Source organism: Cyprinodon tularosa, unplaced genomic scaffold (assembly GCF_016077235.1).
Source record: "Cyprinodon tularosa strain WSP-4 unplaced genomic scaffold, ASM1607723v1 ctg848, whole genome shotgun sequence".
In the NCBI taxonomy this organism is placed as follows: Eukaryota; Metazoa; Chordata; class Actinopteri; order Cyprinodontiformes; family Cyprinodontidae; genus Cyprinodon; species Cyprinodon tularosa.
In genome coordinates, this window is record NW_024039616.1 from 153,031 (window position 1) to 173,701 (window position 20,671).

General features: G+C 39.8%; 1 protein-coding gene across 1 annotated transcript in view; it reads right to left on the reverse strand.

Moving 5' to 3' along the window:
* Window positions 1-3,861: 3,861 nt before the first annotated feature.
* Window positions 3,862-20,671, reverse strand: part of LOC119775054 — a 218,149-nt gene continuing 201,339 nt past the window's right edge. The window contains exons 6-7 of the mRNA XM_038272924.1: window positions 8,445-8,608; window positions 3,862-3,888 (exon numbers count right to left, since the gene is read on the reverse strand). Of these exons, the coding sequence (XP_038128852.1) occupies window positions 3,877-3,888; window positions 8,445-8,608 (176 nt within the window). The 3' untranslated portion in view covers window positions 3,862-3,876. The remainder of the gene's footprint in view (window positions 3,889-8,444; window positions 8,609-20,671) is intronic.

Here is a 20,671-nt window from a genome sequence, read left to right on the forward strand (position 1 = left end):
TTGGTTTGGGTTTCCAGCTCTTAGCCAAGAGCTGTAAGGGAATCCAGAGAAGAGTCTTCAGGTTTGGCTCACGAGGGCAGGCTAGGAAGGTTAAGCTCATCCAGAGCTTCACGAAGAGACAGGAGGTTAAGCTCATCCAGAGCTTCACGAAGAGACAGGATTCCTGTGAGGCAGAAACAAGGAAGGGTTAGAATCTAGTCTCAATGGAGATAGCAAAGATTCTCAGGTTTTGCTAGGCTCAGGTTGCTAACCAAACTAGATCAACACTGCGGCGTTGAGGCAAGGTCTGAAGTCAGCTTATATAGGAGTGGGTCCTCTGATGATGAGATGTGCCACAGGTGTGTTGGAGGCTCAGCTCAGGAGGACCCACGGCGCACTCTGCTGGAGGAAGGTGGTACAGCTCCAGATCCCAACACTGATAGCACAAAGCTTCAATACTTTTTATCCGGCTTTCCCAGCATGTCTCACTCCAGGACTTGAGTGTGATGTCAACAAACGTCAGACGTCGCACCTTTGAGTGGACCCAGCGAACAAATTGTACACCTTCTCCACATTAAAAAAAAACAACAAGCATCCATTGATGCTTTTGCTGCATCTGACACTGTCAGATTTAGTGTATGGGAACTGCAAGGCACATAAAAAGCTCTTGGATTCTTAAACAATAGCCTAGCCACAATTAACCTGACAACAGCCAGATGCATGTCTAGCTCCGCCTAGCTCCACTCACATACATCTGGGAACCCGCCATAGGAATTGCCTTTACTGAAGGCTGGGCCTTATCAAAACTCCTTACATATGATTGGATAAGCCACTTGTCTGTCATCTTTATCGATGTACTATTTCAACCACTCACACCGAAGCTAACCCGTGACACTGTGAGAGCGACGCAGGAAAAAAACAAAACAGAACAGCCGACATCTTGGATATAGCAACAGTGGAATCAGTGCAATGTCGGTAAATGATCAATGTCGTTTGTGCCATGAAAATGTGCGGATAAAAGGCAACATTGTGCACAGCAGACTTATTTTTATTCCACTACGTCACATCCAGGAAACACCCGCCCTGCGTCCTGATTGGCCAGACCATAAATTCGGTTGGGGAAATCACTTTCAATGAGCGATGTCCCAGATGTATGTGAGTGGAGCTAGGCGGAGCTAGACATGCATCTGGCTGTTGTCAGGTTAAGCCACAATAGCTTGTGGAGAAATGACAAGATTCAGGCCTCTAATTTAGCTTTTTTAGTTTTCTGGTGTTGTGGAAGCTGGACCTTATCAAGAAACCTGAAAACGTCTTAAAACAAGGTTTCAGGCAGAAGACTGGACAGCTTCTACTTCTACTTCTGATCTATTTCATGATGGAGCTTCGCGGGTGAAGTGAGTCTGTCCTATCCTCTCACTAAGCAGCTTGTTGTGTGTATTCCCAAGAATCTCTTCTGCCCTGTGTCCCTTGATGGTAGAATTCAGTCATAGTGATGATCTGTATGCAAACTTTGTTGAGATGTTTCAAGATGCCGGTGAAAGACCGTCAGCGTATTTGCAGTGCTTACAGGTGATTTGGCAACAGACTTTGGCAGACATTTATTAAATACATTTTTTGCATTTGTTGGGACAACGCCTTGATATCTGATCTTCAGCTTAAACAGCGCAAGTATGACCCCCCTTTTTTTTTTTAGCAGAGTTACTGTTGCTGCTGAGGACAGAAGAGGACTGTGGAGGAAGCATGTTTTTCCTCGGCTTAATTTGGTTGAATGGAAGCAGATGTAGGCCTTTTATACTGATTACATATGCCAAGGTAGGTCTTTTTAGACCGAGAATTAATTGTAGGCCTTTTATACTGATTTAATAGGCATAGGTAGGTATTTCTAGACCAAGGATAATTATAGGTACTGAGGATAATTGTAGACTGAGTATTGAAATAAAATGACATAAAATAAAATAATAATAATAATAATAGGCTTTTGTAAACAAAAAATAAAATGGGGGATAAATATGAGGACTATGTTCCTGTACGCCCTTATATGGATGAGATAAAGAGAAATCATGGGGATTCATCTTTTTGGTTGTTACCCCAATGGCATCATGAATTTGGTTTCACACAGAATGGTTAATTGATGAGGAGGGCATTAAGAGACTGGACCAGTGCCTGATGGAATAGAAACAAATATTAATGAAAAACAAAACGTTTTCCAGCAAACACATGCAAACCTTAGAGGACCATCAGGAGGCTTTTAAATTATGGAAAAGAGAGGTTAATATTTACCGTCGATCACATTTAAATAAAAAATGGTACAGAAAACACAGGATAAGGTTACCCAGAAAGGAAAAAACAGCCTAATAAGGGCAGGCAGCAGCATGATAAAAAAACTACCACCATGCTTACTAACCCAGAAGTCTTTGTTTCTCCACATGTACCTACTTCAGCTGTTGTGGCCGCAGCACAAGGGGGCCACAGAGAGTAAGTCAAGAACATAACCCTGCCAGAAAACAACTACAGAGACACAAAGTTACAAAGAGTTAAAAATAAACCTAAACAGAAGGCAGAACCCTGACAGTATGTTTTCTGATATTAAAGTGTTTAATTAAATCTTAAATATTAATTTTTCCTGTAGAGAAAAAAGGTGCTTCCTAAATCTTCCTATAACTCTCATATTTCATATGTTATAATATTAAAGTTATCATTATGTATGACATATACTAGTTTGTATGTTCAAACTAACTGTAAACTTGTTGTTCAATTAATTTAGTTCATAGAATACTACATTACAGGTTTCATCTATAGAAATAAAAAAGCTAACTAGCTCTTGAACATTTTCTAATTAATTACTGTGATTTATTGTTTTATTTATTACAGTTAGATGTTTATTATCAGTAAGATAAATGAGAAGTGCTCTGGTTAGTTTTGCAATTTTGTGCTCCATTTTCCCACTTTATTGAGCAACAGCCTTGTTCTACGTGTGGAGCTGGACTGTAAGGCCGACTGCAGCAATGAGACACAATGTGATGATATGAAGGACTTAAAATGTTTGGCTACTTTAGGAAAAGTTTTTTATTGTAACTGAAGTAAAGGAGCAGATATTTTCATATAATGATGCAAATCCAACATTAAGCTCACAGAAAGGAAACTCTATATGTGTTATTTGCTCTGCGAAAGAGGGGTGTGTATGGTGGGGGCACTTTAGAGGCATCACAAACATCTCACTTGTTTAATCACTTAATAACTTTATTAAAAGACAAACAGATTTATATACAATGTTGTTTTTCTTTCAATAGCTATTTCTTCAACAGTTCTGGGAGGGGAATTTATGAGAGAAAGCCATCATTTTGTTTCTTATCCCTTTAAATCCTATAGAAGACCTGAGCCATCATCAATAGTTAAAGCTAACAGGCTGGAGATTTGCTATTTCCATTTAGACAAAGAGACAAAGGTAATACTTTGGTTGGTGACACATTTAGATGATATGCCTTCTGAAACAGGAAGCACAGTTTCTAAAAGTGTTGATGAAGTCAGACCCTTTCATCTGTTCATACCCACTGTGGTTCTTCTCTGAAAGTTTCCACTGCAGCATTTCTTAGACTTTGTAGCTTATTGTTCTTTGTTTGCTGCTCTACAGGTCAGTGGTGCATAAGGTAGCAACCAACAAACAGGAACACATCAGTTATTTTTACTGGCGCTATGAAACCAACAGACCCAGGGTGTGAAAAAAGGTGATGATGAGCAATAGCGGACTCAACCTGATAAACACAACAAAATACTGCAGACATATATAAATATATAAAAGTAAACGGAGTCTGTTGGATGAAGCAGTCAGAAGGCAGCAGCTGGAGGTCAGAGGTCAGATGGTGGACTACCTCACTGAGGAGTAGATGAGGTCTGGTTCTACTGGTAGCTCTGGTAGAACATCATCACACTCTGGTTAGAAGGAAAGAAAATACAGAGAATAAAGCTGCAGGTCAACTATTTAAAACAACACAATATAAAACTAAGGAATATATTTACTCATTAGATCAGAGCTGTCAGTCATTTTGATCCCATGGAAATAATCTAAAGAAGCAGGAAATCATAGATGAAGTAGAAAAGCTTTAATTCCAACCTGTCCATCACAGCAGCCAGTGTCCTTCATCTCTATCTGTGTCTCTCTGCTCTGAGCTTCATTGCTGACCTCCCTCCATGTTGGATGCTCCTTCCTCTGCCTCTATCAGCTCAGGGTTCCTGCTCCTTCCTCTCTAATGCGCTCTGGGTTTTCAGTTTTCAATTTCATTATTCTAACAACTACCAGATGACAACAAACAATCTAAGAGGCTAAAGGTCATCAAACAACTTCGTTAAACAACAGCTCCTCATCTACACATGTTTTTTTTTCTTTCTTTTAGTATTTTCAGCTTTTGATGTAGCAGAAGATATCTGCTGGAATTTTGTTGACAGTAAATAACTTTACGTCAGAGACTAGAAAAAAAGACATGTGGTGTTCCAATCTTCAATCTTAGGGCCCCTTGTAATTAGTTACTATAATACTATAATTACTATAATAGTAGTGCTTTAAAGTTTCCCTTTCAGATGAAAGCTAGCTGAATGGCCTCTTGTTTTTCGAGCCGATGCACCCAAAAATAAAAGCCAACCAGTCAAGGTCCCATCATGGAAGCAACTTTTAAAATACTACTAGTGTACATGCTCCTCCTAACTTCCATCTTAATAAACATTTAAACTATCTAAACTCTGAGTAAATGGACTGAATCAAAAGAAATCTGAATTAATAGTGTTTTAAACCAACTGCTGGTTGTCTAGGTGGTGTCCTGAAAACAACGTGGGGTACGTTAATAATTGGCAATCCTTTTGGGGAAAGTCTGGTCTGATTCAAAGAGACGGCCTCCATCCCACTTTGGATGGTGCAGCTCTTCTTTCTAGGAATCTGGCCACATTTATTAGTCCTCCAAAACACTTACAACCCAGGAGCAGACCAGGAAGCAGAGTCATAGTTTAACACCTCTCTTCACCTTCTCTATTGTTAACCACTCATTACTGCATCCAGACAATGTCTTGCCTATGACCAAAATAAAATAAATTAGAAAAGAATCCCAAAGGAGTAAATCATGATAATCCAATAAAAATAAGTCCAATTGGGGAAAAAGTTAAAACAATTAAATGTGATCTATTTAACATAAGAACTCTTTCCTCTAAAAGTCTGCTAGTTAATGACTTGATTTGTGATAATCACATTGACTTATGTTGCCTTACAGAAACTTGGCTGCAGCAAGAGGATTATGTAAGTATGAATAAGGCAACTCATTCTAGATATTAAAATTTTCACATACCCAGAAGTTCTGAGCAAGGAGGAGGAGTAGCAACAATCTTCCAGTCTGACTTACTGATTACTCCAAAGTCAGTTGATAATCAAAACTCTTTTGAAGATTTAAACCTTAGTTTGCCTCATCCAAATTGCAAAGACACAAAACCTCTTTTTTTGTAACTTTGTATTGTCCACCAGGTCCTTACTTTTATTTTTTAGATGAGTTTTCAGAGTTAGTATCTGATTTGGTTTGAATACTGACAGGGCCAGTGGGAGATTTTAACATCCATGCTGACTTCAAAATGTGATCAGTCCCACACATTCTCATCTTCTTACTTTGGACCTTGTGCTGACATATGGCATAGAATGTGAAGAAATAACAGTATTTCGTATCAACACTGTCCTTTCTGACCACATTACCTTCAGGATTACTTTAACAGAGTTCTCCTCCCCCAAAAGAAGATAGCAGATTGTTATCAGATAGTGCAGTTATAAATTTAAATGATCTGTTTCCCTTCCCTCTCCTCTGTGTCACTGAGCAGTGCTGCAGAGGGCAAAAGTTTGGTTTATTCCTCTTCACAGGATGATGATTTTGTTTGATAGGGTTGCTAGTTCTCTGTGTACTGCCTTAGGCAACGCAGCCCCTTTGAAAATGAAAACGAAAGCTGGCTCCCTGTTTTAATGCAGAGCTCCGCACTCTGAAGCAAAATGCTATAAACCTGGAGAGAAAATGGCACTCTACATGCCTACGGGAATCCTACCTAGTCTGGAAAAGTATTTTACTGCTTCATAAGAGGACCCTTTGTTAAGCAAGGGCAGCATCTTATGCCCCGCCCCCGACGGGAGCCCCGACTGGACCCCGGGGGTCCAGGCCCCATGCAGCGGTCGCTAGGAATATGCCAGTAGCCTCCCGGGCATCCTCCCCCTAATGTAGGGCACCACCAGTACACCGGCGAGCCCAAGCGCCAGCCAGCGGAGGGGGGCAGGAGATAGACGCCACTCAGAACCCTCAATATTTAAATGCAAGAGGGGCCAACCGAGGTGAGTCCCACATAATAACTGAGACTCAGATAATGGACTTGTATCTGTTCCTGTTCTGTTAGATCTTTGTGCTGCATTTGACACAGATGATCATAATATTATTTTAGAAAGACTTGAATATTTTGTAGGAATTAAAGGAACAGCGCTGGACTGGTTTAAATCTTATCTATCTGACTGATTTCAGTTTGTTCACATTAATGATAAATCTTCCTCATGCTCCAGGGTTTCCTGTGGAGTACCAGAGAGATCAGTGCTATGGCCAACTCTCTTTACTATATATATGCCCCCAATGGTAGAATTATTAGACAGCATGGGATTAATTTTCACTGTTATGCTGATGATACTAAGTTATATCTATCTATAAATCCAGATCATGTTAGCAGGGTAGGACATAAAACAATTGTGTTAAAGTAACTAAAGATGATGAAGTAAATGCCAAAAGCGGTTGACTTATTTTTTTTTTAGTTTGTCAATTTTTAAGGGTAGGCTTAAAATTTTCCTTTTTGATAAAGCTTATAGTTAGATTGGCTAGTTATCCAGTGCTAGTTCCTCAGTTATGCTGCTATAGGCTTAGACTGCTTGACGACATAGAATATGCTCTCCCTGATTTTTCTCATAGTAGCTTCATCTGGTCTGTTCCTGTTTGGCTGTGACTCCATCCTGGACAGAAATATCAGCTGTGCTGCTGCCATTAACACCTCTGTTTATAGATGTTGGAGTTTAGCCTGTTTTTCAGTGTAGTCCTGTTTCTCTGACTGTGACTAACTGGATGTGATCATTTCGTCCACTGGCGTGGGGGCTGACTTGGACCTTGTCTGCCTGGCTGTGTGTTTCCTGGGTGAGGCCGCCTGTGGAGCTGGTTGACAGTTGCCTTTTCATATCTCTGCTTCTTTCTGTATGTCTACTACTATCGCCTTGAAACCCAGTCAGACTCTGCAGAAGGCTTTGGCTTATAAGCAGCTGGTTTTGCTGCTTATAAGGGAGTTTTTCCTCTCCACTGTCGCTACAAGCATGCTTAGTGTGAGGGATTGTATTTGAGTCAATGAGTCGATGCAATCAGCTGGTTTTCCTTAGATAGAAAGCTTTGAATCAATTTGGCTGTATGGTCTGGTTGAATTGTCTCTGTAAAGTGCCTTGAGATGACATGCGTTGTGAATTGGCGCTATATAAATAAACTGAATTGAATTCAATTAAAAAAAGAAATGCATTTAAAAGTTCGCAATCAGCTTCACCTAATCCAGCCAGAAAGTAGGAATCAGGCTCTAAATCTGGGTGCTGGGTGAGGATCATAGAGACAGGAACAAAGTCGTCCTTCTATCAACTGAAGCACATCTCCAGGATTAAAGGACTGATGTTGATAAACTAATTCCTGCTTCGTTCATCTTTTGTAGAATTGGTGTCTTCTGCCTAGAAAGTGGATCAGAGCTGCAGCTGATCCAGAACACTGCTGCCTGCATCCTCACTAGAACTAAGAAAGTAGAGAACATCAGCCCAGTTCTAAAGGCCTTCCAATGACTCCCTGTATCTCAGCGAACAGACATTAAAATCCTTCTGTTTGTCTAGAAATCACTGCATGTCCATCCATCCATCCATTTTCTGACACGCTTTATCCCTACTGGGGTCACAAGTGGTGCTGGTGCTTATCTCCAACTGTCTTCGGGCGAGAGACGGGGTACACCCTGGACAGGTTGCTAGTCTATCGCAGTGCCCACTCTAAACAAATATGTTTTAATCCTCATTTAAAGTAACTAATGGTTTAAGTGCTTCTACAATTTTCTGGAAGAGTGCTGAAACCAACAGCTGGTTTAAACTGAGTTAAAAATTTTTTGTTTAGAGTGGCCCTCGATTGGGATTTTTTTAGACGTTATTATATATGGTGTTAATTTTCAATTCTAACTTTCACTTTTTTCTTTTGAATTATTGTATCATTGTTTATTACATTATAAAATTCAAATTGTCTTTAGTTGGTCATGTTCATTAATTATTAATGACCTTTAATGTACTTTTCCTATTATCTTTCTTTTTTCAAGCACAGCATGTTAAGTAGTTTTGTTTCTGAAATATGTTCTATCAATAAACCTCCCTGCAGCTCTGCAGACATGAATATGTCCCCTCCTACCTGCTTGGAGGCCTCTGCTTCCATCAAGGCTGTAGAAATAGATCTGGCTTTGGACAGCAGCTCTGTTCCTGGATCAGTGGTTCTGTATTCACAGACCGACCAGAACTTGATGTCTTCCTCCCTGAACTCTGTCCTGAGGAACTGAGAGAAGGTTTCCATCCCATCTGAAAGAAGAAAAACACAATGACAGAAACACTGTTAATGCTGAGAGATGAACAACAGAGAGATGAGAGGAGATCTAAGGTTGTGTATGGCATCAGGATTCTTCCAAAAGTCCACACTTGCAATAAATGTCCTACAAGCAGTTTTACTGCACACAGACGCTCATTAACTCGTCCTCACGCGCATGTTAAATGTGTTAGATGTCCAAACAGAGCACCACAGGGCCCCAATATATCACCTACATGAGTGCTTCTCTGCACACTTGTGATTTGATTTCCACATGACCGCAGCTTGGACCTGTTTTTGCTTGCTCTTGTCAACTTTTGTCACTTTCAACGCATAAGCGACCGGTCAAAGCAACCTGCCTATGGTTGGCTACTTTTTAGGAAAACCCGCCTTTTGAGGCTGTATTCTTCTTCCTACTAAGCAACTAACAGCTTCTCTATAAGCGTTGGAAGTTTGTGAACAAAGTCGTAATTAAATATAACATGGTCTGGATGAAGACTGGATTCTGATTTCAAAAAAAGGTTGCCCATTGTTGTTCTTCAGTCCATAGAAACTTCACAAGATTTGAAATCAGAAACCAGACTGAATGACCTCTAGAAATTCATTGATGCCAGCTCTTACATTAACTTAGGTGAAAAGATTCGGCAAGCGACTCGGGTTAAAATTGCCTTCAAATAGCTCAGCCTAGATCGTTATTCAGTAGGAACATCAGTCCCTAGACTACCAGCTAATTTATTCAATACTATTGGGAGCAACAAAATGTATGTTTCAATATAGTGCTTGTTACATCTGATCTTACAAGTCAAAACAACTCTGTTTACATTTGATAAACATGGCTCAACAAGATTGTTTACTTTCCTGATTTCTGTCGCAGTGACGACATAATCAATACTAACCCAGCGTGATGGCATTAGCAGACACGCAGTGGTGGGGGAACACAGGCCACACAGCTTTCCAGCAGGTCCGACCCAGCTTTTTTGTCAGTTGGAAGAGAGCAAAATGCTAATTATTAATGGCTACTTTATGTGGGAAAGAAGCTTAAGTGAGCAACAAAAACTTGGTCAACATTTTTGATACAGTACTGGAATTGTTTAAATCCGACTAGAAGAACAGGGACTTTAATGAGTCACTACAAAGCTTTATATCAAAACTACCCTCTGGATCACCCGGCCTTCCTTCGTCCGACCCCGTTCTGATCTTCTGCCTGTCCTCCGACCTCTGGGACTTCAGCATTGGGGACTCTCTTTAGCGGCGCCCGCCATGTCTTCTTTGTAGCTGACCTGCTAGGACCAACCTCATCCTCTCGGCACAGACTGAACTTTAAGACCAGGTTACTGAATCACACATATGTTGTCATTCTCCGCCAGATAGACATGGTCATGAACCTGTGCTCTCCCCCTGCAGAGGTTCCTGCCTTAGACACTAATGCTGTTCTTTGCTGTTCTGTCTTAAATAAACATTTTGTGAAACCTAACTGTCCCTCTGCCTCAAATACTGTGTCCTGACAGTTATAGATTTAATTTTACCACTTGTCTGGCAAGTATTTGTCTGAAACTGACATCGTCTTCCATCATAGATCAATAAACTGTATCAATAATATCTTCTGATAAAAAAGAGCACAAACATTCATATCACAAACATTGCCGTTGACTATAATAAGAGTAATATGTTAGCAATAGCAAACATAATCAATACTTAGTAATCAATTTAAAGGAGGGCCTCATTAGCAGATAGATGTTTTCATATTTTGTTCTTTGTTCTTAACACCTCTACTGGCGATGAGTCAAGAGCGTGAAACTGAGCAGTGGAAAACAAAGAGGTCTTGCAGCCAGGTGTACAAACTGACACATTTAACCACAAAGCCAAAAACAATCAAGCGACTGTCAATGCATGGGCGGAAATAATGACCACAAAAGATCATAGCACAAGAAGAAACTTGACCAGAATAGATATGCTATATTAAGATTATGTTGTTTGAGCTTTGCATCTGAAAGTATTGTAAAATATTGCTCCCTTAAAGTTTTTCCAAGGAAAATAAATACACAATATATAGGCAATAATGCCCAACTGACATAATAATGATGTTTAGCTTTTCTATTGAAATATCTGTTCCCTAAGAAAAAGCATTTGATCAGTCTTGTATTAAAGTCTCTCTCTGAAGAATAGAAGACAAGATGAGCTAAATGCTGTGTAGAAAAATTAAAGAAGAAATAAGGATATAATTAAGTTATAGACCAGGCACGGCCAAAGTCAGGCCCCAGGCCAAATCTGGTCTGTGTCCAAATTTCCACTAGCCCGACGCATCCTGCCATAAAATATGTGGCCCTCCGGCAAAGTTTCCCACAGTTAACCATACACAAATATGAAAAAGCAATTTTATATATCACCATAGGTTGGCATTAGACCTGTGGCTGCAGTCTCATAAATAGTTGCCGTTGAAAAACCTGCCGTTCTCTAATGAGCTGAAAAGGCACGCACTCCTGCCTTCCTGTGTCCAGTATTACTGAGAGTAAAAAATAGGCAGAAAATTCCCATTGGAACGTTAATGAAAGGACACTTGGTCAGGATTCTGTGTACTCTGTATACTCTGCTGATTCTCTTCCACAGATGACTGTTGTTGACAGGTGGTCGTGGCCTGTACCTGCGGCTCATTGGGGCTTCTTTGGCTGGACCTTAAAAGGAGCTTTCAATCAGCTGAAGGACGCCAGAGTGTTAGACCGTTCGTGGTACGCCTAGGCCACTCTCCTGTCGACAGTTCTTTGCTCCTGTGAGTTTGATTTTTCGGATTCCTATTTCTAACTTTTTCTCCTGTCTCTCTCAGTTCATCGTGCTCTGGATTACTCACCCGTCATGTCTCTGTGCGCTGACAACTGGTTCCCTAATACCTGCTACTCAGATTCTGCTCTGGCATTCTCCCTTGTTCAACTCACCCTCCCTAGATAGGTTATCCGTACCTAGCGGAAAGCGAGGCAGCATCAGCACAGATTTCCCTAACTCAGCTGGTGTTAAGTAGTTTCATCTTTCTTCCCGCAGTGCTCCTATCTCTGACGTTCCGAACCTCACCTGCAGCTCACGTAGTGAGCAATCAGATATGTGTATAGCCTAATAAACATCTTTAACTGCTTCTTGTTCACCAACTTTGTCTGCATGTGAGCCAAACACCTTTTTAATGAAAGTTTATGTTAAACTTCCTATCCCCTGTCCTGCTCTGTGAGCAATGAGCTAACAGCATATTCCTGTGCAATAATGAATTAAGAATATTTTTAATCCATTTTGAAAATGACAACTGGTAAGAAAAATAGGAACAAAGTTTTAAGGACAACAGGAAATCTGAGTACGGTTTCACTGACATTCAAAGCAACTGTGTCTGCCTAATTTTCTGAGAGAAATGTTTTAAAAGAAACTAATATTAAGAGGCATATTTAAGGGGCAATTTAATATTAATTTAATATAATGAGGCACAACTAGTTGTAACAAATTACGACATACTAACCGCCAATGGATGCACTGAAAAAGCGAGTCACCTCTATGTCCAGAAGCACTTTAAAACAGCGCCTTCTGCTGCACTTCTCCACTGAGCACTTGTCGCTTTCACACAGTTTTATTTCTGGTAGTAAGGAGTAGCTAGCCTAGGCTAGTGCCAGCTTAGCATAGCTATGGCTTTTGACTTTCCCTCCCTTGACTCTTTTCCAACTCTTTCTTCTTCCTCTCCTCTCTCCTGCTCTCTGTGTCAGATGTTCAGCTCTTCTTTCTAGGAATCTGGCCACATTTATTAGTCCTCCAAAACCCTGACCACCCAGGATGCAGACCAGAAAGCAGAGTTGTAGTTTAAAACACACCCCTCAGCTTCTTTACTGTTACTCTCAATTTATTCCATCGAGACAGTGTCTTGCCCACAACCAAAATCTAATAATTACAAAAGATTCCCAGAGGAGTACATCATGATTATCGGATTAATATTAAAATATCTCCAATTGGGAAAAAAAGTTAAAATGATTAAATGGGGTTTATGTAAAAATGGTAAATAGCCTGTACTTATATAGCGCCTTTTTTCAAGTCATGAGACTTGACCAAAGCACTTTACACCACATTCATTCACCCATTCACGCACACACTCACGGTGGCAAGCTGCATTGTGGCTACAGCTGCCTTGGGGCTCACTGACAGAAGCGGGGCTGCCGTACACTGGCGCCACTGGGCCCTCTGACCACCATCAGTAGACAATGCAGGTGAAGTGTCTTGCACTAGGACACAACGACACTGAAAGTCGGAGTCGGGACCGTCAATCCTTCGATTTCAGGGCAAACTCCGACATCCAACGCCAATGTGCCCCCGACAGAAATTATTATTATTTTTTATTTAAGATGTCTTTGCTCAGAAAGTCTGCTAGTTAGTGACTTTATTTTATGGTAATCACATTGATTTATGTTGCCTTACATAAACTTGGTTGCAGCAAGAGGATTATACGAGCATAAATGAGGCAACTCCTTCTAGTTATTTAAACTTTCACATACACAGAGGTTTTGGGCGAGGATGAGAGTCTTTCAGTCTGATTTACTGTTTACTCCAAAGGCAGTTAAAAATTAAACTCTTTTGAACATTTAACCCTTAGTTTCCCTCATCATAATTGAAAAGCAAGAAAACCTCTTCTTTCTGTAACTTTGTGTAGTCCACCAGTTCCTTACAATGAATTTTTAAAGTTCCTTTCTGATTTGATGTTAAATACTGAGAGGATAGTCGGAAATGTTAATATCCATGCTGACATTGAAGGCGATAGCTTAAGAGCAGCCTTAAATGCTATCTTAGACACTATTGGCTTTGTTCAAAAATGTGAATAGTCCTTTCAGAGTTGGCAAAACTATTGTGTTCATCTAAGCCTTCAACTTGTATGTTAGATCCAGTTCCAACCAGATTATTGAAGGAGGTATTCCCTTTGATCTTGACCCTGTTTTAAGATTCTCCTCTGGATTGTCTCTAGATCTTGAATAATCTGGAACTGACTATGGACTGTCTCCCATAACATTGCTCTGTTTTGTGCCCTTGATCATTCAGCCTGTCTCTGCTCTCATGTATCTGACCCCCTGTCAAAGAATGATTTCTCCAAACCAACCTGGATGGATTCGAGAAACCAATGAGTTTCACCAGTGACTTTGCACGCCAACCAGCTTCCTCAGAAACTCTAGTTATTTTCCCTCAAACTCTGCAAAGTTCAGTGAACCAGAATTCATCATTAGAATAATTGGCCTCTGCTTTTGTTTGATGGCTCAGCTGTCCAATCTCCATCCAGAAGTTTCAGTTGCTGACTGGTGAATCCCTCCTGACCTGCGGCAATCTCAGATTTTAATAAACTGTTCAAACGTCTAGTATTTTCTCTGGTTGAATTCTGGGTCTTCTGTTTCTGGTCATTACAGAATAATGTGACCAAAAATTTACCCATTGCCAGATCAACAATGGTGTGCCGGCATGAAGAATTCCTTCAGTAACCTAGAATCTGGTGTTAGAGAGATTCTAAGTCAATTATTAAACTAACCCAGTTTGAATCTCCACCTCCGCATTCGTCAGCTAACCTCACTGCCCCAATTGTTCTGCTTACTGCCATCAGAGAGGCGTGGTTGTCACCACCAGTGGTGTCAAAAGTTCACACATTTGTTACTTAAGTAGAAGAATAAATACAGCAGTTAAAAAAACACTCTGGTAAAAGTTGAAGTATCAACTTGACCTCTTTACTCAAGTAAAAGTGGAAAAATATGTGCTCCTAAAACTACCTAAAGTACAAAAGTATAAGTAATCTTAAAAAAAAAAAACAGCCAGATGCCACTATATGAATTGAAAGCTCAATTTTTCGACTATTTCTATAAATTCTTTGAGATAGGGCCAAGGATGAGGGAGGTCTTGTTGGTCTCCGTCTCCCGATACGCTCTCGCCTGTGTCCGACCTTTCAGACATTTCAGCATCTTTTTCTGAATCCCACATCGTAGCATGGCATAGACAATTCACGCTAGCAGTTTGAAGAACACCTGCTTGCTTCTGATGGTTTCCTTTAGCTAACCAATGAGTGTTTGCGTTCTATGACTCATCCAATCACATTAGTTTTCACTAGATGTGGATGGAGCCAATGATCTGCATTGGATGGAGCACATGATGTGAAATAAATATTTATAAACATTAAACCAGGGGTAAAAATCAATGGGGTCCGAATAAAGAAAATCATCAACCAGTAAAGGTGGGGAGACATTTTTAATGATCTGTTACTTTAAACAGAATTTAACACTGAAATAAAATGAAGTTTTTATGTATTAAAATTATACATAAAATTTTTAAATAAAAAAAGAAAAAGTTTTCCATTTTAAAATCTAGAGTGTTTTTTTGAAGTAGAGAACAACAATCTTTCAGTTTGGTATATAGACAATTTCCTGATTCACATGTTTTATAAAACACCTGAACTGACAGTTTTTTTCCCCTTTTTCCTGGCTTAATGAGAGCAGTGGGCTTTAGGCTGCCCTGCAAGGCTTTAAACCTGGGTTTGAATCAAGACAAATTCATTCTCAAGCACATATCAAGGTGTTCATTTTGAGCCTGGATCCAGATTTATTTTTGATTCTGTTCATGGTGGAGAATCCTGCTTCACAGCAGCAGGTTGAGCCAAACATAGCCTCCGCTCCGGTACGGCCAGGTCAAGATCCGCTGGAAAAACAATGGCAGGAAGATCCGGTTTGACAAATTAAAATATAGTAACAACAAACCAGTAATAACTAAAAATTAAAGCATAATTCTTATATATTTCAAAAAACTAACAACGTTTATTTAAAAGTTTGGATGCAAACTATTGGTACTTCAACAGACCAGGAAGCAGATTTCTCATCTCCATCAGAAACTGAACATATGCTGGACACTGATGGGGATTTTTTTAATATGTCATATTAAATTAAGCATTAATTTCTGCATGTTTTGCTCGTATGAATTTAATAATATAATATCGCACATGCTCTCCTCGAGCTCCGAGGATAAGTCGGAGCGCAGCAATACGGGAGGAACAGCAGAGGCTGTAGGCTTTGCTTTGTGCAGGAGGTCTGGAGCGGAGCGGGGCGGAGCGCTGACGGAGCGCTGACGGAGGATGTGGGATGTCAGGGTAACAGGAGAAGTGGCGCGGACCACTAATCCGTGACCTCTACATTAAACTGAAGCCACGAGTAACGATTGTTTTATGAATGTAAGGAATAGAAAGTACAGATACCTGTTTGAAAATGTAAGGAGTAGAAAAAAGAAAGTAATGGAGTAAAGTATAGATACCTAAAAAGTGTACTTAAGTACAGTAACGAAATATTTGTACTTCGTTACTTGACACCTCTGGTCACCACCATAACTGCTTCGAGGTGATCCTGGTAACTGCTAAGCTTTTCCGACTCATGCTGAGATCCTTTTTAAACAACAGCCCTCAATTTACCCCACTGATCGAGCTAAGGTGACTTAAATCTTCAGTCATATCTATAGTTATATCTTTACTAGCAGGCAAAGCTAAGTTATGGGGCACTTTTGAATGGCAGAAAAGGTGACACATTTGTCAGTCCTACCTGACATTCTCCCAAGAACTTATTTATTTGGTATTTGGTCCGACTCTGCCCAGCCATGAAGCCACCAGGGTACTTTTGTCCTTAAGGTATTAATAAATAGATCTTTTTCAGATTAATTAGCCACCAGAATAGCTCTCCGTCGTATAGATTGAAGAAAAAAAACGTTTTTTTTTAGACCTTCGACCCTTTTCACTCAAGATCCAGTTCCTGATTTAAGGATACCTCTAAGTGGTAAATCCTCACCTGGACTCATGCAGGTGGGAACAACAAGATTGTCTAAGGACGATACTATCACAGACATAATTGAAATTTATCTTTCTTCTCTGGTGGTAAGGAGCACAGAATATCAATCTGTCCAGTAAAAAAGTCATGCTCAGAGGAGGATGGAAAAACTCTTCTGAGCCAAACAATGGTGTCCAATTCTCCTAACATGACCTTTTCAGGTTAAGATTTGTCTATCAACGAGATCTGTTTTACTCCAGCCTTCTGTTTTGATTAATCCTGGAGTGGACACAGAGTTTATGGACCAGGGGTTCGCCAAGAGAGCATTCAGTTTCCAACATGATTTGTTTAGGGGGTGGATGGACACATGGGCGGTTCTAGACAGGGGCCAATGGGGGCCAGTGCCCCTGCAGATCATTTCCTGGCCCCTCTTATGGCCCCTGTACTGAAGAAATAATACTTAAAAGAAATTGTAATGATGATATGCGCTGGAACAGACATGGTTACTGATAGGTCCTTTGGATCTAATTCTTTTTTTTTCCTTTACAAATTATGCTTTACTAATTATTTAAAAACAATAAGGTGATAGCCTCAGTGGTGTTGAGATAGGATCCCAGTTTTCGCCTACTATTTTTTTTTTTTATTTCAAAACAAATAAAGAAAAAACACTAAAATTTTTACAGCTGGATTTATCAGTTTTTATTGAGTTCTAATTCCGATTTTTTAGAAAATGGTAATTTTAACTTAAATTAAGTGAAAAATATGTTAAATTCCTAAATTATGAATGTATATTGACCTCATAAGAAATTGAATTTTTATTAAACCTAATTAAATATAAATTTCACTTCATAATACATTTAAATCTCTTGCCCTGTTTTTTTTTATCTCATGCTTTTCTGTGCCCCCATGAAAACACTTTGGCCCCCTCCTGGCCCCCTGGTACATTTGGTCCAGAACCGCCACTGGATGGACACCCCCTAAACAAATAACTTCTGGTGTCAGAGGAGGCTACCCTGACTATTGGAGGGAATCGTAATGAGAAAATCTCCATGCTAATTCAGCCGAAGATCCAGTTGTCTTGCAAATTACATTGCTTAAGAAACACCATACTCAGATTGACTGGCAGAGAGTGAAAATCATGGGTTTGGTTCCCATGTCACTACCAGATCCGTCCCAGAAGCACGATCCGTTCTGCGCATCCACGAATAGATATACATCCGGGTGTCTATAAGTAATATAATTATGGTACTAAAACTACTTATTTCTATCCCTTACTCACTAAAGAATATAATACACATCTGAAAAAAATTTTCTATGACTTTTGTGAGACAATGTTTATGCTTTTTACATTTTCTTCGTTAAACAGCTTCTCTGACGTCATCATCAGACTTGCTCAGAGCAGTCCGGCAAAATATGATTAAACCATGTTTATCTACATTTTAGTTGTTTATTTCTTTAGATCACGCACTATATAGCATACGGTTAAAACAAAACAAAAACATAAAACTTTAACTTTTGTTTAAATCCAAAGCCGAAAAATTTATCCACTGGAAGTGCAGATCCGGAAGAGACGAGTGATAAAGCAGAAAGGATTTTAAGGCATTTATTTTCTCAGGAAATTCATTATTAACCTTTAACACATTATATTTTTTACTAGTTTTGGGGAGGGAAAATTTAATTTAGGTATTTTTTAACAAAATGAAATTGAGGACGACCCGGATGTATATCTGGATGCGCATGTGCTAATGAGCTGCTGGCACATGCGCAGAACGGATCGTGCTTCCGGGACGGATCGGGTAGTGACATCCCACATGTTCAGAGAAATGTTTATGTGCAACCTGCTTCTCATCAGATTCCAAGAAGGATGAAGAGATTTACCCAAATCTGTCTAAAGTTCCCTTTTTCTTTTTTCTTTCTTTTTTTTTTTTAATCTTTTTTTAATTAGAAAAATTCAATTCAAAAGAATAGGTGCAACTATATACAGTGAGCAAAAAGGATAATCAAACATTGTCATTCGTTTACAGAAAAACCAAAGAAAAACCACAAAAACCCATTTCAACGAAAATACTTTCCCTCTTAATTATTTACAGTGAAAAAAATTCATGTTTATGCACACCAATTAATCAAATTGTCCAGTTTTGAAAATATTTGCATTTACTGAGCAGTCCGAAAATGTCCTGAGAAAGTTGTTTGTCAATGCTTTTGAATGTTTTACTGTGATTTTCAAAAAGTCCTAAGAACAGTTTCCTGCAGTCCAGTGACTTATTTTCGAAAAGTTTATAGTTCCTGCAAATGTATATTGAGTGTCTAGCAAGAGAAAGGATTATATTGCTTAAGGTGTGCAGATGAAAAGAATGTTGTATTTTTTTCCTTGTTCCAAAAAGTCGTTTCCATTTCCACTCTTTGTTTCCTTTGCTGATGCCTGGTTCCAAACTTTCCATTATTTTACCAATCTTGTCCCAAAAGATGCTGCGGCCAGGGCAGCGGAGGAACAGGTGTTCAAGCGTCTCGGGGTCTGAGAGACAAACGGTGCAATCTCTGCCGAACTTTTCTTTGTTGATTTGGTGCAGGATAATGCCCGTAAAAACCCTCCTGTGTCTTAATAGAAAGTCGGTATTGTTTGCTTGTTGTGAATTGAACTTGGCAGGTAAGTTTGACCAGATCTGTTGAACTATTTTGTTATTCTTGAATGTTCTGTTTCTTGTTACCCAGAGAAAGAAGAAAATCAAGGGCATCATCCTGCACCCTCTGATGTCGTCTCCTCCCATCAATGATCAGGGACCAGTGGTTTGGCAGAGCAGCTTGGATATTTAGACAACTTTTGGCTATCGTCGTTTTCTTGACTGAAATATTAGCCGCTTTAAAATGATTATAGATTTTGTCAATGTCCACTGACCCCTGATCATCCAATATCTGCCCGAAGGTGTGAATGCCCACCCCTCTCCAGGACGGTAAAACACAGCATCCTGCCCCCGCAGACCACTTCAGGATTGTTGAAAATTGGCAGCGAGAGATGAGACGTGTACTTCATGTCTGTTGTCAAAAATGGTCTGACTTTATTCCAGGATTCAAGGACTTCAGCAAGAAAATGGTTTAGCGGTCTTCTTTGTACCGGGGTTGTGATGGAGCATAGATTGAAAATGGTGGTCAATCCAAAGGACGATATTGCAGCTTTAAAGTAGTCATATCATATTTGATGAATGGGTGAAGTTAAGAAGTTAGAAATTTGTTTGATTCTTAAGGCTTGTTTTCTGGCTCAGATGTCAAAGAGTTTGAGTCCTCCCTGTTTATATGAAGCAATCATTGTATTGTGGGCAACAAGATTCCTTGACTGTTTCCAAATAAATGATGAAATCTTAGTGTTTAGTTGATTAAGTATTGAACCTGGTAAATCATATAAGGTAAGTGGAAAGATGATTTTTGAAATTATTAAACTGTTAACTATTACTGTTTTTCCTTTGATGGTTAGTTTTCTCTGCTTCCAAAGGTTTAAGAGCTGTTGAACTGTGGTTAGAACATTTTTCCAGGTCTCATCTCTCGCCACCCCCATGCTGTTTACCAAGATGCACACCCAGGACCTTGATGGTGTCCTCCGCCTCCCTGAAATCCCACCAGCCCGGTGTCCAAGTCACCCCGCCAAAATACATGATTCGGGATTTTGAAATGTTAATCTTGGCTCCGGATGCTAGACCGTATGTGTGGATATGTTGGATTGCTAACTCTAGACTCTCTTCATTTTTGACTGTTAACGATGTGTCATCTGCATACTGGAAAATGTTGCTGATATTACCAAGTGATGATTCTATGCCTTGAATATTGTGGTCCTGTTTTATTAAGAGGGCAAGGGGCTCGGCCACCAAGCTGTAAAGCAGGGAGGACAGAGGACACCTTCTCCTTTATTTTAGTAAAGAATGGTGATAACGCCCTGTGCAAAGGTCCTGGGTGTACATCCTGTTTGCTCCATAGCTGTAAAAACCTTAAATAAAATTCCACTGATTTGCTCTTTGAAATGTTTATAAAATTCTGCGGTAATGCCATCATTCCCTGGGCTTTTGTTGTGGTGTAGGGGGGTTCCTGTCATGTTTCTTGGCACTTAGTACTGGTTTAATTCATCATTCAACACAGCTGTCAGCTTCGACCCATTCCAAATCAGCCTCAATCAGATTCACATGTTCACCAGGCTATATAACCTGGTGTCAGACCAGTCACTAGTTCCATATTTTTTCGAGCCTTCGGTTAATTTAATCCAGCGTTCATGTACCTGTG